Here is a 19,109-nt window from a genome sequence, read left to right on the forward strand (position 1 = left end):
GAGTCCCTAAACAAATCTAGCTGTCACAAAGTTTTAAATCGCAGTAGAGGTATAAGACTACACCCAATTTTGGAGTCAGTAGTGTTAAATCACAACAAATGCTGGCAGTCAAACCATATATGCACCGGGTACCAACAACAACAATCGCCTGATCTGACATAGTAAGTGACCGAACACGATCACGTTCATGTGCACACTCTCCCAGCAATCTGAGCTCTCACTGCGTATTTAGTTTATTCCATTCCTAATGTTTTATGTTATGTTTACATTTCTGTGTGTGTGTATGTACTTAACTGAGGAAGGGGTTAGTTACCCCAAAAGCTTCTTTATAGTATTAAAGTTCATTTATTTACCATATCCACTGGTTCTACTGTGTTCTTCTTTTGCAAAAATCCACACTGAAAGTTTAAAATGCCCATGCTGGCTTCAAAAATTCTGACCAAGAATACAATATTTTTGTAGGGCAATTGAATCTTTTAGGACATGCAGCACATAATTTTAAGCTGATTTTGGTGTACAACCGTACTAGAGATAAATGATAAGGAAATGGCTACACTTGAAATTTCCCAGTGAAATTATAATTTATGATTAAAAAGAAACAGAGGAAACTTTGTTGACAGTGTGTTCATAAAATACAATATATCAACAGTATTATTTTTGTCTCTGTTAACAGTTTTCAAAGATTGCTTTATATAAGACTACATGATTTGGTTTGTTCTCTATGGCTGATTACTAAAAAGTATTATTGTGCTTGAGGATCACATATTCATTATTAATTGGCTTTTGTTGTTAGGTGTATTATTGTATGCTGTATATAGTGTTTCCTATACAAGCTTGTATATATGGCTCCTAGTCTAGAATCATTTGTGGCATTTTTCACCCTTGTTCGTTTTACTGTCAACTCTCAGGGGCTTGTGTACCACAGTCGGTATCTCATTTCCAGGCTCTACAGTTCACACATTTGAAGTTAATCCTGTGAGAGAGAGAGAGAGAGAGAGAGAGAGAGAGAGCGAGAATCTTTATTGATTGTAGCTGATTACCAGGTTAAATAGTGTTGAACTTTCCCTTTACAGCCAAAAGGCCAGGGGTTTACAGATAAGAAGTGTTAAAAAAGAAACATTAAATAACATAAGACATTAAAGAGCAAAACAAGAATGGCATTAGCATTAGCATTAGTAGAGGCATATGATGCAAGAAAGCAAGCTTATTCAGCATCAGCCAAAAAAAAAAAAAAAAAAAACCCTCTCCCATTTCACCCCTCCGTTCGTTCGAAATACCTGTCCAGTTGAGCTTTAAATTTGTTTAGGCTATCAACTTCAACAACAAGTGATGGAAGTCGGTTCCACCAACCAACCACCCGCTGGCCAAAGGCAAATTTCCGCACATCTATCCGACATCCGTCCTTCCTCAATTTGAATTTATGCCCTCTGAGGTGATTATTCTGAGGAAGATGAAGAATCCCATTGGCATTGAGCATGCTCAAACCATTCAAAGCCTTATACACCTCTATCAGATCACCTCGCCGGTGCCTAGTCTCCAGACTCTGTAATTTGCAAAACTTAAGCCTTTCTTCGTAAGAGCAACCCTTTGTTCCATTCACTAATCTTGTTGCCCTTCTCTGTACCCATTCCAGCAGCTCTACATCCTTCTTGAAATGAGGCCTCCAGACCTGTATACAGTACTCAAGATGTGGCCTAACCATTGCCATATACAAGGGAATAATCACCTCCTTATCCCTGCTAGAAAAATTCCTGTATATCATTGACAAGACACCATGAGCTACTCTTGCAGCTCGTCTGCACTGCTCAGAGAACTTCATATCTGCCTGCACAATTACCCCCAGGTCCTTTTCATTCTCCACCACTGTCAGTGTAGTACCGCAGAGTTGATACATTGCTCTGGGGTTACTGTTACCCATATGTAGTACTTTACATTTGTCAATGTTAAACTTCATTTGCCACCTCTCAGCCCATCTGTTCAACCTTTCCAGATCCTGTTGCAGCAGCATAGCGTCAGTAGTGTCCTTAACAACCCTGCCAACCTTTGTATCATCTGCAAACGTAGACATTAAACTTGATATTCCATCATCAATATCATTCATAAACACCGAAAACAACAATGGACCCAACACTGAACCTTGAGGAACACCACTAATAACATTAGTCCACGTTGAGCAGTGTCCATTGATTACCACTCTCTGTCTTCTGCCACTCAACCATCCCCTTATCCATAGCAGCAATTTGCCTCCAATGCCACACTGTTTCAATTTGTGCAGCAGTCTTCCATGTGCAACAGTATCAAAAGCCTTTCTAAGATCCAAATATATAATATCAAAGTTATTCCCTGCATCCAGTTCTTTTGTGACTACATCATAGTATCCAATCAAATTGGTCAGGCAAGACCTGCCCTTAACAAAACCATGCTGCGTCTGAGCTATAACTGAATTCTTGTCTAGATGATCCTGCAGTGCTTCTTTAACCAGTGCCTCCATTAATTTACCTGGAACAGAAGTTAAACTAACAGGTCTATAATTACTTGTGTCAGCCTTTGATCCTCCTTTGTGAATTGGGGTTACATTTGCACATCTCCAGTCTATGGGTACCTCCCCTGAGTCCAAAGAAGCTCTCATAATTATGGCTAGGGGTTTGCATACTTCCTTTGCTGCCTCCTTTAATATAACTGGATAGATCCCATCCACCCCAGGTGCCTTTTTTATGTTTATCCTCAACAATCTCTCCTCCACTTTCCTCTCAGTTATTACAAAATCATCCAGCTCACTGCCAATGTTTACTTTACCTACATCATTCTCCTTCCTGAATAACTCCTCATGCGTGAATGTAGATGCAAAATACTCGTTTAGATTGTTAGCCACCTGAGCAGGATCCTCAACTGTTGAACCATCAATATCCAGTGGACCAATCTGATTCATCCCTTTCCTTCTCGAGTTCAAGTATGTAAAGAACTCCTTTCTGTTTTTCTTTGCATCCTTTGCCAAGGATTTTTCGTAGTCTGCCTTTGCCTGCCTAATCTCCTTTGTGACTTGGTTACAGACCAACTTATATCTATCATAGGCTTCCATGTCACCCATTAATTTGTATGTATCCCATGCATTTTTCTTCTCTGCCACATGTCTCATTAGTCCATCTGACAACCATTTAGGCCTAAACCTTGAACAATATTTCTTAGTTGGTATGTAAAGCCTGGTAGCCACCAAGATTAGTTCCTTGAATGCTTCCCATTTTGAGTTTGCTGTTGGTAACATCATCAGTTGGTCCCACTGTATAGAATTTAAATACTGTCTCAGACCATCATAGTCGCCTTTACGAAAACAAAAACCCTTCCCTTTACCTCTGATGGTAGTTACCTCCTTGAGTAAATCCCACTTCAACACACTGTGATCACTGCCACCTAGTGGTTCATTTATCTGCAGGTTCTTAATGCATGAAGAATCACTACTGATAATCAGATCAAGAGTATTGCTCCCTCTTGTTGCCTCACGAACATGCTGATGTAGAAAACAATCATCCAATAAATCCACAAAAGCCTTGCTAGTGTGCGAGTGACCAACCCACAAATTCCAGTCAATATCTGGGAAATTAAAATCCCCCATTATAAGACTCTCTGATTTACTGGCCCACTCTATTTCCCTGTACAATATATTATTATACTCATCAGAGTCATTAGGCCTATAGCACACTCCTACTCTCAATTTTGATTTCCCTATGCTTATGTCACACCAAACTGACTGGACACTGCCCTGTCCATCGATGTCAACTGGCTTCACTTCCTTTGACTTTATGTGTTTCTTAATTAATAGCATAACCCCTCCTCCCCTCCTGTCCTGTCTATCCTTTCTATATACATTGTATTCCCCAAATTCCAGTTCTGCATTACTTATATCTGTGTGACACCATGTCTCTGATATCCCAACAATATCTGCCTTTGATGTTTTGAGCAATACCTCAAATTCATCAAATTTATTTACCAAACTCCTAGCATTGGTGTACACGCAGGTATACATGCACCTGTTTCTATTCTTAGCTACCCTAACACAACCCATGTGTTTACTTGTAACGCAATGACTACCAGCAGTCTCTGAAATATCCTGCATCTTGCTTTTCAGACTTCTGCTTATTTGAATAGAAGCAGTTCAAGAATCACTTCCACCTCTGCCAGTGGCTACTGTTAATCTATTAGTCCTTGTATCCCCCCAACTAGCAGTTTTCCGACCCACCTAACACTGCCTCGACAGCATCAGCAAAAATTCTTGCACCCTTTCTATTTAAGTGTATCCCATCCCTGTAGAAGCAATCTCTCCTGTTAACAAGTACAGTCCAGGCTGAAAAAAATTCTACCCCTTGAGCCTTGCACAATCCCTCCAGGGCCGAATTGATTGACAAGGCTCTCATCATATACTCCCTCCTATCGTGTCTGGGCAGAATTGCAGACACTTTCAAGTTCAACCCTAATTCACGGCTTTTTTCAACAGTGACCTGTACTTGCTAAGTAATTCCACCGGTCTCTTACTCTTAATATCATTAGTGCCAACGTGTACAACTATATCACCTTTTGTGCCCTTAAAAGATGATATCCGCTCTACAACGTCATCAACCTTTGCCCCTGGCAGACATACCCTGGTCCTATTCCACCTATCCTTTTTACAAAGCATGTTCCCCGTTTCCCTGACAATAGAGTCACCAACAACTACTAGTTCCTGTGGGACCAGTGCATTCTGCCTAGGGGGCTGCCCCTGTGTTGCCTGATGACCAAGTGCAAGCTCTGGCGTTGATGTGGGCAGCTGAGATCTTGATGGGCCCCTCAATTTATTTCCTTCGAGGGCATCCACCCTGTCCTTCAAGGTCTCAATAAAGGCCCATAACAACGCTGAGTTGTCGCCTGATTTCCTTGCACTCCTTACATCGTGCACACACAAAGACATCCCCCTTGGCAGTATCATGTCCCGTACCCGACTGCTCCGCAAACTCAAGCAAACAGTGCATTTTAATAGACTGTGATTCAGAGGGCAACTGCCCCCCTCAGTTCTCCCCTGAACCACAGCACTCCCATTAGCTTGAGCCTTTTGCTTTGCTGCTATGGTCAGAGTCATGATTCCAATTTAATTCAATAAAATTTAAAACAAAAATTAAATCCTTAAGTTATATCCCAAAACAGTTATGTTATATATATATATATATATTTTTTTTTTTTTCGGTATCTAGGGCACCGTTAATTTACACGAGACATTAAGGTGACAGAAACAACTGGCATTAAACAAATTACATTACAAAGATGCCGTACCATAAGATTTATAACATTCAACTTAAATAGACTAAATGACAACTGTTACTCATACAATTTACAGTAGTGACTACTGTCCTCACAGTTCATGGGAGAGAGCAGAAAGGGCAGTGCCAGGCTCATTAGTTAATTCACAGGGATCTCTAAGTGGCGATGAAGGGTATGATGTGGTCATATTATGGTCATACATAAATGAAAAACACTGTATTTCTGTACTGCAATACTTGCAATTACACTGAAGTATAAAATCAGTGGTGAATGAAAGGGATGAACTATTAGAACAGTCTTTGAAATCAGGTATGGGCTTATTAGGGTTTGTTTGTTATTTGGTTTTTAGGAGCATATTGCTCTGGGGGGATATGCGGTGGTCATTCCCTGACCTTTCCGCATCCTCTGTATTTGGTGGGCACAGGCTGTGCTTATTAGGGAGCCAAGACACAGTGCTAAATATGTAACTGAGACAACCATCAAGGTACCACCAATATTGAAATTTTAAACTGCAAATAAATGGACAGTTTTTTTTAATGTTTATTCACTCTCCAATAAGACAGTTATTCTCACTTTATAATTTTAGATACATGATAAGTGAGGACATGGTTTTGAGAATAATGGTATGGTTACTAGTACTAATACTCTCTCGTACCACTACTAATACCAATATAATATAACACTAATGATATAATGCTAATATACATCAACCAATGAAATACCATCACTTTGCTTACTGAAGGATTCAAGTGGTGAAACACTCTCATAGAATATTACTACTGTATATTTAATTAAATTTTCACCCCAAAATTTGGACAACTCGGCATATTTTATTTTTGGGCTAAACCATTAAAAATTAATAAAAAGAAGAAGAAAAGTGGAAGTCTCAAAGTAAAAAATTACATGTTCTTTAATATTTAATATTTTTTTGTATAAAAAAGGTGCAATATTCAAGATAATATAAGTGATTACAAGCAAGCAAAATTATTTGACAGAAAATTTTCACTTACTTTTACATGAAGTCACAGCAGTAAATATATCTTTAAATACTTGGGCTAATTTTGCAGTTCTAGCTAATTCAGTATTCTCTTCAGCCATTGCTAACCTTCTGAAAAAACACAAGGGACCTTCATTATATAAATCAATATTGTATATCAATATTATATATTCCTGCAAGAAATATGCTTATGCAACACAATGAATAAGAACAATTACAGCCATATTAGCAGAGTGCTGTTTCAGTCAGTTCTCTTTTAATATAATATTACTAATCCATGTTAGATCAAATATCTGTTTCAACATCATAAAGTATTTCCCACCATTATTTACTAAAGCCTTGCAAACAATAGAGACTACTCTGTACTGCAATAACATAATGGGTTCATGCCAGAACACATATATTACGAAGTACCATGTCAATAAAGCATCCATCCAATAGATGATTCTGTGTGTAATGATTTAGTTATTGCACCCTATTCATTAAAATAGAATGCCAATTGAATTACAGAGAATTATTTTATTAACATAATAATAATTATGTATTTAACCATTTCTAGAGTGAGCTCTTAAAAATGTCTAGGGCCTGAAGGGGAGTTGGTGATGCACAAGTGATACATCTACTTTGGCATCACCTCATTCAATTTAAGTAACGAATGGATCAGAATTCTAGATAACAATGGATGAAAACGTGAACTCTTATTAAAATTTTAATATCTGTTTTTGCACTGCCATCTATTATAAAATGTACCTAAGATTTATTAGAAGATTTGTACTGAAAGACTATTCGAAATTTACTTGAAATGACCTTTAAAAATGTATATAAACATTGCCCTGCCATTAATAAACAGACATGCCTCTGTTCATAGCTGGTGAGAGTGCCGCAATCAACAGTTAAGAGACTTCAAGTGCAGAATGGTAAAGTATACAAGATAAGCAACCAGTCTGTGGGTGATATTTCAATTGTTTCAAAAATTCCAGATTGATAACTGGTGATCTAATCCGCAAATGCTAGAAAACTGGTGTGAAACCATAATGAAGTGACCTGGATAACTTGCAAAGTCTGCAAAGAATTGCTTGCATGGAATGCGGGTTGACTTTATCACAGCTCGGACAGACCCTCAGAGAGACGAGCAGGACACATGTTAGTACCATTACAGTGTACAATTTGCAGCATGACATGGGTTATACTGGTTGGGCAGCTGTTCACAAGCTACTAAACACCCCGATTAATGCCAGTAACCATGTTAGGCCTGTTGTTCTTGTACACAACCCAATGAAAAGCAGTGCTTTGGAGGGATGAGTCACAGTATATGATCTACCACCTATATGGCTGTGCCCAGGAGTTGCGGATGCCAGCAAAAAAAAATACCTTCCGAACTGTACCATTCTGACACTGAAGTTTGTCGGAGATGCATTATGATCTGCAGCTGCTTTTCATGGTTTGCCCTGGAACCACTCATGTTCTGGACAATAATTAGTTACCCAGGTTGTGGCAACATGTTGGGGAAGGCCCACACTTGTATCAGCAGGAAAACGTGTCATACAGTATACATGTTGAAAAAACGGACTGAACGGCAAAGAGCTCTGACCTTAACCTAAAAAGACCTTAACAAGTACAGGTCACTGTTGAACAAAAGCCGAGAATTAGGGTTGAATTTGAAAGTGTCTGCAATTCTGCCCAGACACGATAGGAGGGAGTATATGATGAGAGCCTTGTCGATCAATTAGGCCTTGGAAAGATTGTGCAAGGCTCAAGGGGTAGAATTTTTTTCAGCCTGGACTGTACTTGTTAACAGGAGAGATTGCTTCTACAGGGATGGGATACACTTAAATAGAAAGGGTGCAAGAATATTTGCTGATGCTATCGAGGCAGTGTTAGGTGGGTCGGAAAACTGCTAGCTTGGGGGGAGACAAAGACCAATAGATTGACAGTAGCCACTGGCAGAGGAGAAAGAGATTCTTGCACTGCTTCTATTAGAATGAGCAGAAGCCTGAAAAACAAGATGCATGATATTTCAGAGACTGCTGGGAGCCATTGCGGTACAAGTAAACAATGGGTTGTGTTAGGGTAGCTAAGAATAGAAACAGGTGCAGGTATACTTGCGTGTACACCAATGCTAGGAATTTAGTAAATAAATTTGATGAATTTGAGGTATTGCTCAAAACATCAAAGGCAGATATTGTTGGGATATCAGAGACGTGGTGTCACACAGATATAAGGGATGCAGAACTGGAATTTGGGGAGTACAACGTCTACAGAAAGGATAGGAAGGGGGAGGGGTTATGCTATTAGTTAAGAAACACATAAAAACCAAGGAAGTGAAGTCAGTCGACATCGCTGGACAGTGCAGTGTTGAGTCAGTTTGGTGTGACATAAGCATTGGGAGATCAAAATTGAGAGTAGGAGTGTGCTATAGGCCTAATGACTCTGATGAGTATAATAAGAAACTGTACAGGGAAATAGAGTGGGCCAGTAAATCAGAGAGTCTTATAATGGGAGATTTTAATTTCCCAGATATTGACTGGAATTTGGGGGCTGGTCACTCACACACTAGCAGGGCTTTTGTGGATTTATTGGATGATTGTTTTCTACATCAGCATGTTCGGGAGGCAACTAGAGGGAGTAATACTCTTGATTTGATTATCAGCAGTGAATCTTCATGCATTAAGAATCTGCAGATAAATGAACCACTAGGTGGCAGTGATCACACTGTGCTGAAGTGGGATTTACTGAAAGAGGTAACTACCATTAGGGGTAAAGGGAAGGGTTATTGCTTCCGTAAAGGCGACTACGATGGACTGAGACAGTATTTAAATTCTATACAGTGGGACCAACTGATGATGTTACCAACAGCAAATTCAAAATGGGAAGCATTCAAAGAACTTATCTTGGAAGCTACTAGGCTTTACATACCAACTAAGAAATATTGTTCAAGGTTTAGGCCAAAATGGATGTCAGATGAACTAATGAGGCATATGGCAGAGAAGAAAAATGCATGGGATACTTACAAATTAACACATGACACAGAAGCCTATGATAGATACAAGTTGATATGCAACCAAGTTACAAAGGAGGTTAGGCAGGCGAAGGCAGATTACGAGAAATCCTTGGCAAGGGATGCAAAGAAAAACAGCAACGAGTTCTTTACTTATGTAAACTCTAGAAGGAAGGGGATGAATCAGATTGGTCCACTTGATATTGATGGGTCAACTGTTGATGATCCTGCTCAGGTAGCTAACAAACTAAATGAATATTTTGCATCGACATTCACACATGAGGAGTTATTCAGTGAGGGGAATGCCAGAGGTGTATTCAACTCTAGCAGTAAGCTACAGAATCTTGAAATAACTGGGAGTAAAGTGGAGGAGAAACTGTTGAAGATAAACACAACAAAGGCACCCGGGGTGGATGGGATCTATCCAGTTATATTAAAGGAGGCAGCAAAGGAAGTAAGCAAACCCTTAGCCATAATTATGAGAGCTTCCCATGGGGATGTACCCATAGACTGGAAATGTGCAAATGTGACCTCAATTCACAAAGGAGGATCAAAGGCTGACACAAGTAATTATAGACCTGTGAGCTTAACTTCTGTTCCAGGAAAATTAATGGAGGCACTGGTTAAAGAAGCACTGCAGGATCATTTAGACAAGACTTCAGTTATAGCTCGGACACAGCATGGTTTTGTTAAGGGGAAGTCTTGCCTGACCAATTTGATTGGATACTATGATGCAGTCACAAAAGAACTGGATGCAGGGAATAGCTTTGATATTATATACTTGGATCTTAGAAAGGCTTTTGATACTGTTGCACATGGAAGACTGCTACACAAATTGGAGCAGTGTGACATTGGAGGCAAATTGCTGCTATGGATAAAGGGGTGGCTGAGGGGGAGAAGACAGAGAGTGGTAATCAATGGACACTGCTCATCGTGGACTAATGTTATTAGTGGAGTCCCTCAGGGCTCAGTGTTGGGTCCATTATTGTTTTCTGTATTTATAAATGATATTGATGATGGTATATCAAGCTTAATGTCCAAGTTTACAGACGATACAAAGGTTGACAGGGTTGTCAAGGACACTACTGACACTATGCTTCTGCCACAGGATCTGGAAAGGTTGAGCAGATGGGCTGAGAGGTGGCAAATGAAGTTTAACATTGACAAATGTAAAGTACTACATATGGGAAACAGCAACCCCAGAGCAACGTATCAACTCTGTGGTACTACACTGACAGTGGTAGAAAATGAAAGGGACTTGGGGGTGGTTGTGCAGGCAGATATGAAGTTCTCTGAGCAGTGCAGACGGGCTGCAAGAGTAGCTCATGGAGTATTGTCAATGATATACAGGAAGTTTTCCAGCAGGGATAAGGAGGTGATTATTCCCTTGTATATGGCAATGGTCAGGCCACACCTAGAGTACTGTATACAGGTCTGGAGGCCTCATTTCAAGAAGGATGTAGAGCTGCTGGAATGAGTACAGAGAAGGGCAACAAGATTAGTGAATGGAACAAAGGGGTGCTCTTACGAAGAAAGGCTTAAGTTTTGCAAATTACAGTGTCTGGAGACTAGGCACCAGCGAGGTGATCTGATAGAGGTGTATAAAGCCTTGAATGGTTTGTGCATGCTCAATGCTGATGGGATTCTTCCTCTAGCTCAGAATAATCACCTGAGAGGGCATAAATTCAAATTGAGGAAAGACAGATGTAGGATAGACGTGCAGAAATTTGCCTTTAGCCAGCGGGTGGTTGGTTGGTGGAACAGACTTCCATCCCTTGTAGTGGAGGTTGATAGCCTAAATAAGTTTAAGGCTCAGCTGGACAGGTATTTTGAACGAACAGAGGGGTGAAGTGGGTTTTTTTTTTTTTTTTGGCTGATGCTGCATAAACTTGCTTTCTTGCATCAAATGCCTCTACTAATGCTAATGCTAGAACCACTGGGATAAATTATCAATAAGACAAGGAAAGAATCAAATAGACAAAAGACCTTATAAAATCTAAGGCAGTAGATCCAGTTGATGTGAGTGGCCAGTGGAATTTTTGTCAGTTTGTTGTGTGATTTAAGCACTGGAGAAAAAAAAAGTAATGAGAAAAGAAGTGTGTTATAGGCCAAATGTCTATGGTGAGTATAATGAATATCTACACAGACAAACAGAATGTGTCAGAAGATCACAAAGTCTTATAATGGGGTATTTGAATTTCCAGATATTGACTGGAAATTGCAAGCTTCTCACTCGCACAGTATTAAGACTTTAGTGGATTTAATGGATGACTGTTTCCTCTACTAGCATGTTACAACAAGGGAAATGAGATAAGGATCGTAATTTCATTATCAGCAGTGAATCTTCGTGCATTAAAAATCTACAAATAAATGAACCACTAGGTGACAGTGATCATTGGGTAAAGATTTGGGATTTACCTATAGATGTTGACGCACGATGACCATAGATGCTGATGCACCAAATAAATCCCCATTCAACCAACCAACCAACCTAAAGATGTAAGCACTAAAAAACAAAGAGAAGGGCATTTACTTTCGTAAAGGTGGCCTCAGACAGTTTTTTAATTCAAATTAGTGGGACCAGCACATGAAGTTACCAACAACAAATTCCAAATCAGAAGCAATCAGAAAAGTAATCATGAAAGTTACTATGAATTTTATACCAAATAAGAGTACAGTTAGAGGCTTAGACCCAAATTGCTGTCAATGAACCAATCTAACTTATGGCAGGGCAGGTTGGGTGGTTTCGGTTTTAGTGGCGAATTATCAAAAAAAGGCTATGTGCCAAACCAGGTTGCATAAAGCATAACAAATTTCAGTGACTGTGGAATTAAGTCGCTATTAAAGTAATGCCAGGATAAAAAGCCAGAACAGCAAGTATAGAAAAGATATGCTTTAAATAAGAAAATAGAAAAAATTTTCTTGGTGTATAGTCAGATCTGCTATAACTCAGTACATGTGTTCCTAAAACTCTCTGAGTTATGGCATTTCGTGCATTAAAACCAACAGGGGTTATGGGTAAAATCGCAACAGAAGCATGGCACTAAAAAAAAAAAAAAAAATGTTCAGAGTGGTAGGTAAAACACTAAAAAAAGTTAGAAACCCAATAAAATTGATAACACAGGTTTAAACAACTTAAATTTCAAATAAATAAATAATTATTATAGTGAATATATAAACATAGCACTGTAATATACACATACTAAATAATATTTCTCTTCCCTAACAATTTTTTTTTTTTTTTTTTTGGATTGTAAAACTGAAAACAGTAAAAAAAGATGAGCAATCAATAACGATGAACACGGCATGCACAAATTGCACAAGTGATTAACGCAGTAACAATTTCACACATTAAAAATAGTAAGCTGAAAAAAATAGGAATGAAGAGAAGATTCTGAAAATAAATTTTATATGTATTTTAAAGTATATTTTATTTAATATGATTGAAGATTTCATGGAAAGGGAAACTTTTTAACAATAATAAAATAAAAACCCCATGGAATTCCAGCTATCGGTATTATCGCAAATGCAATAAGATCGAGTTTACTACCCATTTATAACAGATTACACTAACAGAAAAGCCCAATACACTGCACATTGTAAATTGTTTTCATTCTTTTATGGTAGTGAGCTCCAGAAATGTATCCTCTGCTCATGCTGTCACGCCTCATGAAATTCCTTTTTCAATTTTGAACAGAAGAATGTTAGCTCCTGAAAACACAAGTCGGCCTAAAATATGTCTTCCCCCAGGGCTTTCTGATTCTTTATTTTCTTCAACGCACGTTCTACCACATCAGGAAGAATACCAGGTATGTCGTAGGTGTTACTAATTTGCGATCCATCTTCCCCACCACTGGTACAATTCGCTTGTTGTATAATTCTCTACAGTAGTCTTCTGCTATTTGAATTATGCCTTCTCTGCTATTTATAAGTACACCATCACTATTCTTCAGTTTCAGTATCATTTGTTATTATTTATCACTTTTAAATTAGTATCATGATTTAAGTCCTTTGTTTTCCCTTAACGCTTGTTCTACTTTTCTTGTGTTAAATCTCCTTATGTCCTCTTTGAGTCTCTTTCTAATAGTTTTGCATAACTAAGTATACTCAATTTTCTCCTTGTCAGTGTTTATCTTGTTCTTCATTTGTCATCTTCAGTTCATCATGACATTTATTTAAAGTAATGACCACCAGGGGTAAGGGGAAGGGTTTTTGCTTTCATAAAGGTGAATACAGTGCTCTCAAAGAGTTTTTAAATTCAATTCAGTGGGACCAGCTGATGATGTTACCAACAGCAAATTCTAAATGGCAATCATTCAAGGAATTAATCTTGGAAGATACTAGGTTTTTCATACCAATTAAGAAATACTGTTCAAACTTTACACCTAAATGGATGTCAAACGACCTAATGAGACTCTTGGCAAGGAAAAAAATGCAAGGATGCATATAAAATATCACGGGAGACAGATGCCTATGGTAGATATAAGATAGTCTTTAATCAAGTCACAAAGGATATTAGGCAAGTGAAGGCAAATTACGAGAAAACTTTGGCAAACAACGCAAAGAAAAACAGTAAAGACTTCGCTTATGGAAACTCTAGAAGGAAGAGGATGAATCAAATTGGTCAACTTCACATCGACGGATCGACTGTTGCTAAATCTGCTGAGGTACCTGACAAATTGAATAAGTACTTTGTATTTACATTCCCACCTGAGGAGGTATGTAGGGAAGTGGAGGCCGGACAGGAAGTTTGGCAGGAAGCTAAATGATTTTGTAATAACTGAGAGTAAAGAAATTGTTGAAACTGAATATCAGAAAGGCACCTGGGGTGGATGGGATCTATCCAGTTATATTAAAGGAAGCAGCAGAGCAAATAAGCAAACCCTTTGCCATAATTATGAAAGCTTTCCTGGACTCATAGGAGGTCCTCAACTAGAGATGTGCAAATGTCTCCCCAATTCACAAAGGGTATCAAGGAGTGACGCGGATAACTTCTGTTCCAGGGAAAATAATGCAGTCATGGTTAAGGAAGCAATGCAGGTTTGTTTGTTTGTTATTTGGTTTTTAGGAGCACTAGCAACTAAGGCCATATTTCTCCAGGATATGCAGTGGACAATTCCTGACCTTTCCGCATCCTCCGTATTTGGTGGTGACGGGTTTGAACCCCGGTCTAATCAAGAAGCGTGTGTATTGCACCTTCCCACCTGGCTACGGAGGCGCCAAGCAATGCAGAATTATCTAGACAAAGACTGCAGTTATAGTTCAGACACACAGCATGGGTTTGTTTAGGTGAAGTCTTGTTACTTGTGCATATATCCGTTCGGATATTCACTGTCAGAGACTTGGCAATTTGGAATCTCCTCTCTTTGATCTTCTCTGGCTCAAAACCTCTCTACCTCATTGTGTCAAATTCATCTGTTGTCTCTACCGTTCTCCCAACTCCCCTAATCACTTGGAGCTCTTTGACTTCCTCTCTTTGCAACTTGACTTTCTCCAGTCCAACTTTCCTAACAGTGAGGTAATTTTCTTTGGTGATTTTAATGTTCACAACTCCAGCTGGCTTCCGTTTTCTAGTCACACCAACCAAGAAGGTCAAGATGCTGAGGCTTTTGCAATTACTAATGACCTAGCACAGATTGTTCATTTACCTACAAGAATACAGCCAATACCCTTGATCTTTTTCTCACAAACAACCTTTCTAAGTACATGGTCGAAGTGAGAGGTCCTGTAGGCACTTCAGATCACAACTTGGTGATTGTCTCTTCTCCAATGGAACCTTTATCTCATGGCTATTCCCAACCTCGTGTTGTTTGGCATTACAAGAATGCAAAATGGGATGACCTGCAAGACTTCTTTTCTTCTTTTCCTTGGTCGGATTACTGTTTCAAAACTTCTGATGTCAACGTTTGCTCAGATCGTGTCAGTGAAATTATTCTTGCAGGAATGGAATCCTTTATCGCACATTCCACTTTAAAATCTCGTCCTTTATCTAAACCTTGGTTTTCCATTAAATGTGCTAAGGCTGTTCAAGAGAAGAATGTTGCATATCGTAATTGGCTTGTTTCTAATTCTTCAGTTTCATTTTCTGCCTACACCAAAGCTCGCAACAATTGTAAAGCAGCTATTAATCAGTCTAAACTAGAGTTTGAACAGGCTAAGAGTAAAAAACTTGCTTCTTGCCCTAATGGAAGCCGAGCATTCTGGTCTCTTGCGAAAGCTATTGGCCGCAAATTTTGCCCATCTCTGCTCCCACCTCTGTCCAAACCAGATAGTTCTGTTGTCACTTCAGCCAAGGATAAAGCTGACCTACTAGCATCCCATTTTTCTTCCAGCTCATGTATTAATGATCTTGGTAAAACACCTCCCACCATTCCCAACACGCTCCATTCAATGCCTTCTGTAGTCTTCCGTCAAAAGGATATCAGAAGGATTTAGATGAATCTTGATGTTAAGAAAGCTCCAGGTGCCGATGGTATTTTTCCACTTGTTCTCAAAACCTGTGGTCCTGAACTTACTCCTATTCTTTGCCGACTTTTTTCACTTTCTTATTCCAAAGGTGTTTTTCCTTCTGCTTGGAAATTTGCTCATATCCAGCCAGTTCCTAAAAAGGGTGACAAATCCCTCCCATCCAATTATCGTCCCATTGCAATTACTTCTACTCTTTCTAAAGTAATGGAGAAATCAATTAACCGCCAACTCTTAAACTACCTAGAAACCTTCCGACTGATCAACGATCGCCAGTATGGATTCCATCCGTGTCGACCCACTGGTGATATTCTGGCTTATGTTACCCATTTATGGACTAATTCATTGGAAAAATTCGGTGAAACACAAGTAGTTGCTGTTGACATCTCAAAGACTTTTGATCATGTTTGGCATAAAGGTCTTCTAAACAAGCTTCCATCTTATGGTTTGCCAACTGATTTTAGTAATTGGTTATCCAGTTTTCTCTCTGATCGCTCACTGAGGGTGATGGTAGATGGGTGGCTCTCTGTCTTCTAACTTCTCCACTAATGCCGGTATCCCCCAAGGTTCAGTTCTTTCCCCCACTCTTTTCCTCTTGTATATTTATGACCTTCTTCCATTGACTGGCAATCCTATCCATAGTTTTGCCGATGATAGCACATTGCATTCCACTTTCCATTTTGAGAAACCTTGTCCTGCTCAATCAGCTTCAACTTCTCGAAAATCTGCTACCAATTCCTTAAATGCCGATCTTCAGGTAATTCTCCAGTGGGACAAAGACAACTTAGTTGATTTCAATCCTTCTAAAACTCAGTCTTGTCTTATATCTCGCAAAAAGGATTCTTCTGCTCCTATGCTTATCTTTAGGGACACTCCGATTTCTATGCAAAATGATATATCTCTTTTGGGGATTACCCTGACTTCTAATCTCTCTTGGCACAAGCACATTACAAATATTGCTTCTTCTGCATCTAAAAAACTTGGTTTTCTCTTTTGATCTCGGCGTTACTTTTCTTCCAAACAGCTGCTCACTCTGTATAAATCACAAATCTGCCCTGCCATGGAAATTTGCTCCCCAAAACCTCTCTCAGGCTTCTTAATTCCATTCAGAAGAGGGCAGTTAGGTTAATTAATGATTCATCTCTAACAGAGTCTCTCCACTCGCTCTCTCATAGACGTACTGTTTCTGCTGCATGCCTCTTCTACAGATACTTCCATGGGCACTGTTCGTCTGAATTGGCGGGGGGGGGGGGAGCTCCTATTTTACCCCTCTCTTCCAAATGTCCAGATCAGCCTTAAATTTATTTAGGCTATCAACTTCCACAAATAAGGATGGAAGTCTGTTCCACCAACCAACTACCCGCTGGCTAGAGGCAAACTTCTGCACATCTATCCTACATCTGTCTTTCCTCAATTTCAATTTATGCCCTCTCAGGTGATTATTCTGAGCAAGAGGAAGAATCCCATCAGCATTGAGCATTCTCAAATCATTCTATATGCTTTATATGCCTGAATCAGATCACCTCACAGGTGCCTAGTCTAGTGTCCAGACACTATAATTTGCAAAACTTAAGCCTTCCTTCATAAGAGAACCCCTTTGTTCCATTCACTAATCGTGTTGTCCTTCTCTGTACTCGTTCCAACAGTTCGACATCCTTCTTAAAATGAGGCCTCCAGACCTGTATACAGTACTCAAGGTGTGGCCTGACCATTGCTTTATACAAGGGGATAATCACCTCTTTATCCCTGCTAAAAAAATTCCTGTATATTATTGAAAAGGCACTATGAGCTACTCTTGCAGACCATCTGCACTGCTCAGAAAACTTCGTATCTGCCTGCACAATTACCCCTAGGTCCTTTTCGTTCTCTACTACTGTCAGTGTAGTACCACAGAGTTGATACATTGCTCTGGGGTTGCTGTTTCCTATATGTAGTACTTTACATTTGTCAATGTTAAACTTCATTAGCCACCTCTCAGCCCATCTGCTCAACCTTTCCAGATCCTGTTGCAGCAGCATAGTGTCAGTAGTATCAAGGACACTACTGACACTATGCTGCCTCATGTAGATGCAATTAATGCTAATGCTAATATGAGGCAAGAAAGGAAGCTTATACAGCATCAGCCAAAAAACAAAACCTTCTCATGTCACCCATCCATTCACTCCAAAAGTTTGTACACTTCTTCCTTGAATTTATTTAAGCTATCAAGTACCACAATGACAGATGGAAGTTTGTTCTAGCAATCAACTACCCAATGGCTAAAAGCAAATTTCCTCACATCTATTCGACAACTGTGTTTCTTCAATTTCAGATTATGCCCCATCAGTTTGTATTCTGAGCAGGAGGAAGAATCCCATCAGCATTGAACCTGTTCAATCCATTCAAGTCATCTGTTTATACACTTCAAACAAATGACCTCACAGGTGCCTGGTCTCTCGACGTGGCAATTTTTGCAGGACCTAAGCCTTTCTTCGTAAGAGAATCCCTTTGTTCCCTTCGGCAGCCTTGTTGCCCTTCTCTGTACTCGTTCCAGAAACTCTACATCCTTCCTAAAATGAGGCTTGCAGACCTGTAGACAGTATTTAAGGTGTGGCCTGACGATTGCCTTATACAAGGGGATAATCACCTTCTTATCCCTGCTTGCAAAATTCCTGTATATCATTGACAAGACCACAGCCTGTCTGGCAACCTGTCTGCAGTGGTCAGAAAACTTCATATCTGAAAGCACAATTACCCCCCAGGTCTCTTTCATTCTCCACTCCACTGAGTTTAACACCACTCAGTTGGTACATTTCTCTGGGGTTACTGTTACCCATATAGAGTACTTTGCATTTGTCAATGTTCAATTACACCACTTGGCCGTTAATCCCCTACTTCATTGGGGGCTTTGAGTGGATTGACAGCCCTTTTTGATGTAATGCCTCATACTTACTCGTTTCTGTCTGTACCTATTGCAGTTTTGCCAAATTTGCTATTTTATTTTCCATAATTTCTTTTATTTTTAGGTTAGTCAAAGCCCCCGATGAAGTAGGGGATTGACGGCCACGTGGTGTAAGGCAATACGTTATATTATTTAAAATAGCATTATTATATAAATTTGTAGAGTTTTTAAGATTTAGTATTATTATATAAATATGTACAGATATTAAGGTTTAATAATTATCTTGCTATAGATAAAAATGTTTTCATCAGTAAAATGTTATGAAAAACCATTGTCGTTTAGCATTGCACTTCTTAAACTAAAATGTATAGGCCATACGGAATGAAGCTAACCTAAACTAGTTTAAGCTTGATTAACAAATTGTATGAACACTAATACTTATATGAAAAACACCAATAATTGGTAACAATCCACAATTGTTA

General features: G+C 39.2%; 1 protein-coding gene across 7 annotated transcripts in view; it reads right to left on the reverse strand.

Moving 5' to 3' along the window:
- Positions 1 to 19,109, reverse strand: part of ash1 (histone-lysine N-methyltransferase ash1) — a 1,128,611-nt gene that overhangs the window by 481,202 nt on the left and 628,300 nt on the right. For all 7 annotated transcript variants that reach the window (XM_090378882.1, XM_090378880.1, XM_090378881.1 and 4 more), the window contains one exon: positions 6,297 to 6,394. In XM_090378882.1, the coding sequence (XP_090235008.1) occupies positions 6,297 to 6,394 (98 nt within the window). The remainder of the gene's footprint in view (positions 1 to 6,296; positions 6,395 to 19,109) is intronic.

Source organism: Mastigoproctus giganteus, chromosome 8, assembly GCF_048544385.1.
Source record: "Mastigoproctus giganteus isolate SK-2022 chromosome 8, ASM4854438v1, whole genome shotgun sequence".
Lineage (NCBI taxonomy): Eukaryota > Metazoa > Arthropoda > Arachnida > Uropygi > Thelyphonidae > Mastigoproctus > Mastigoproctus giganteus.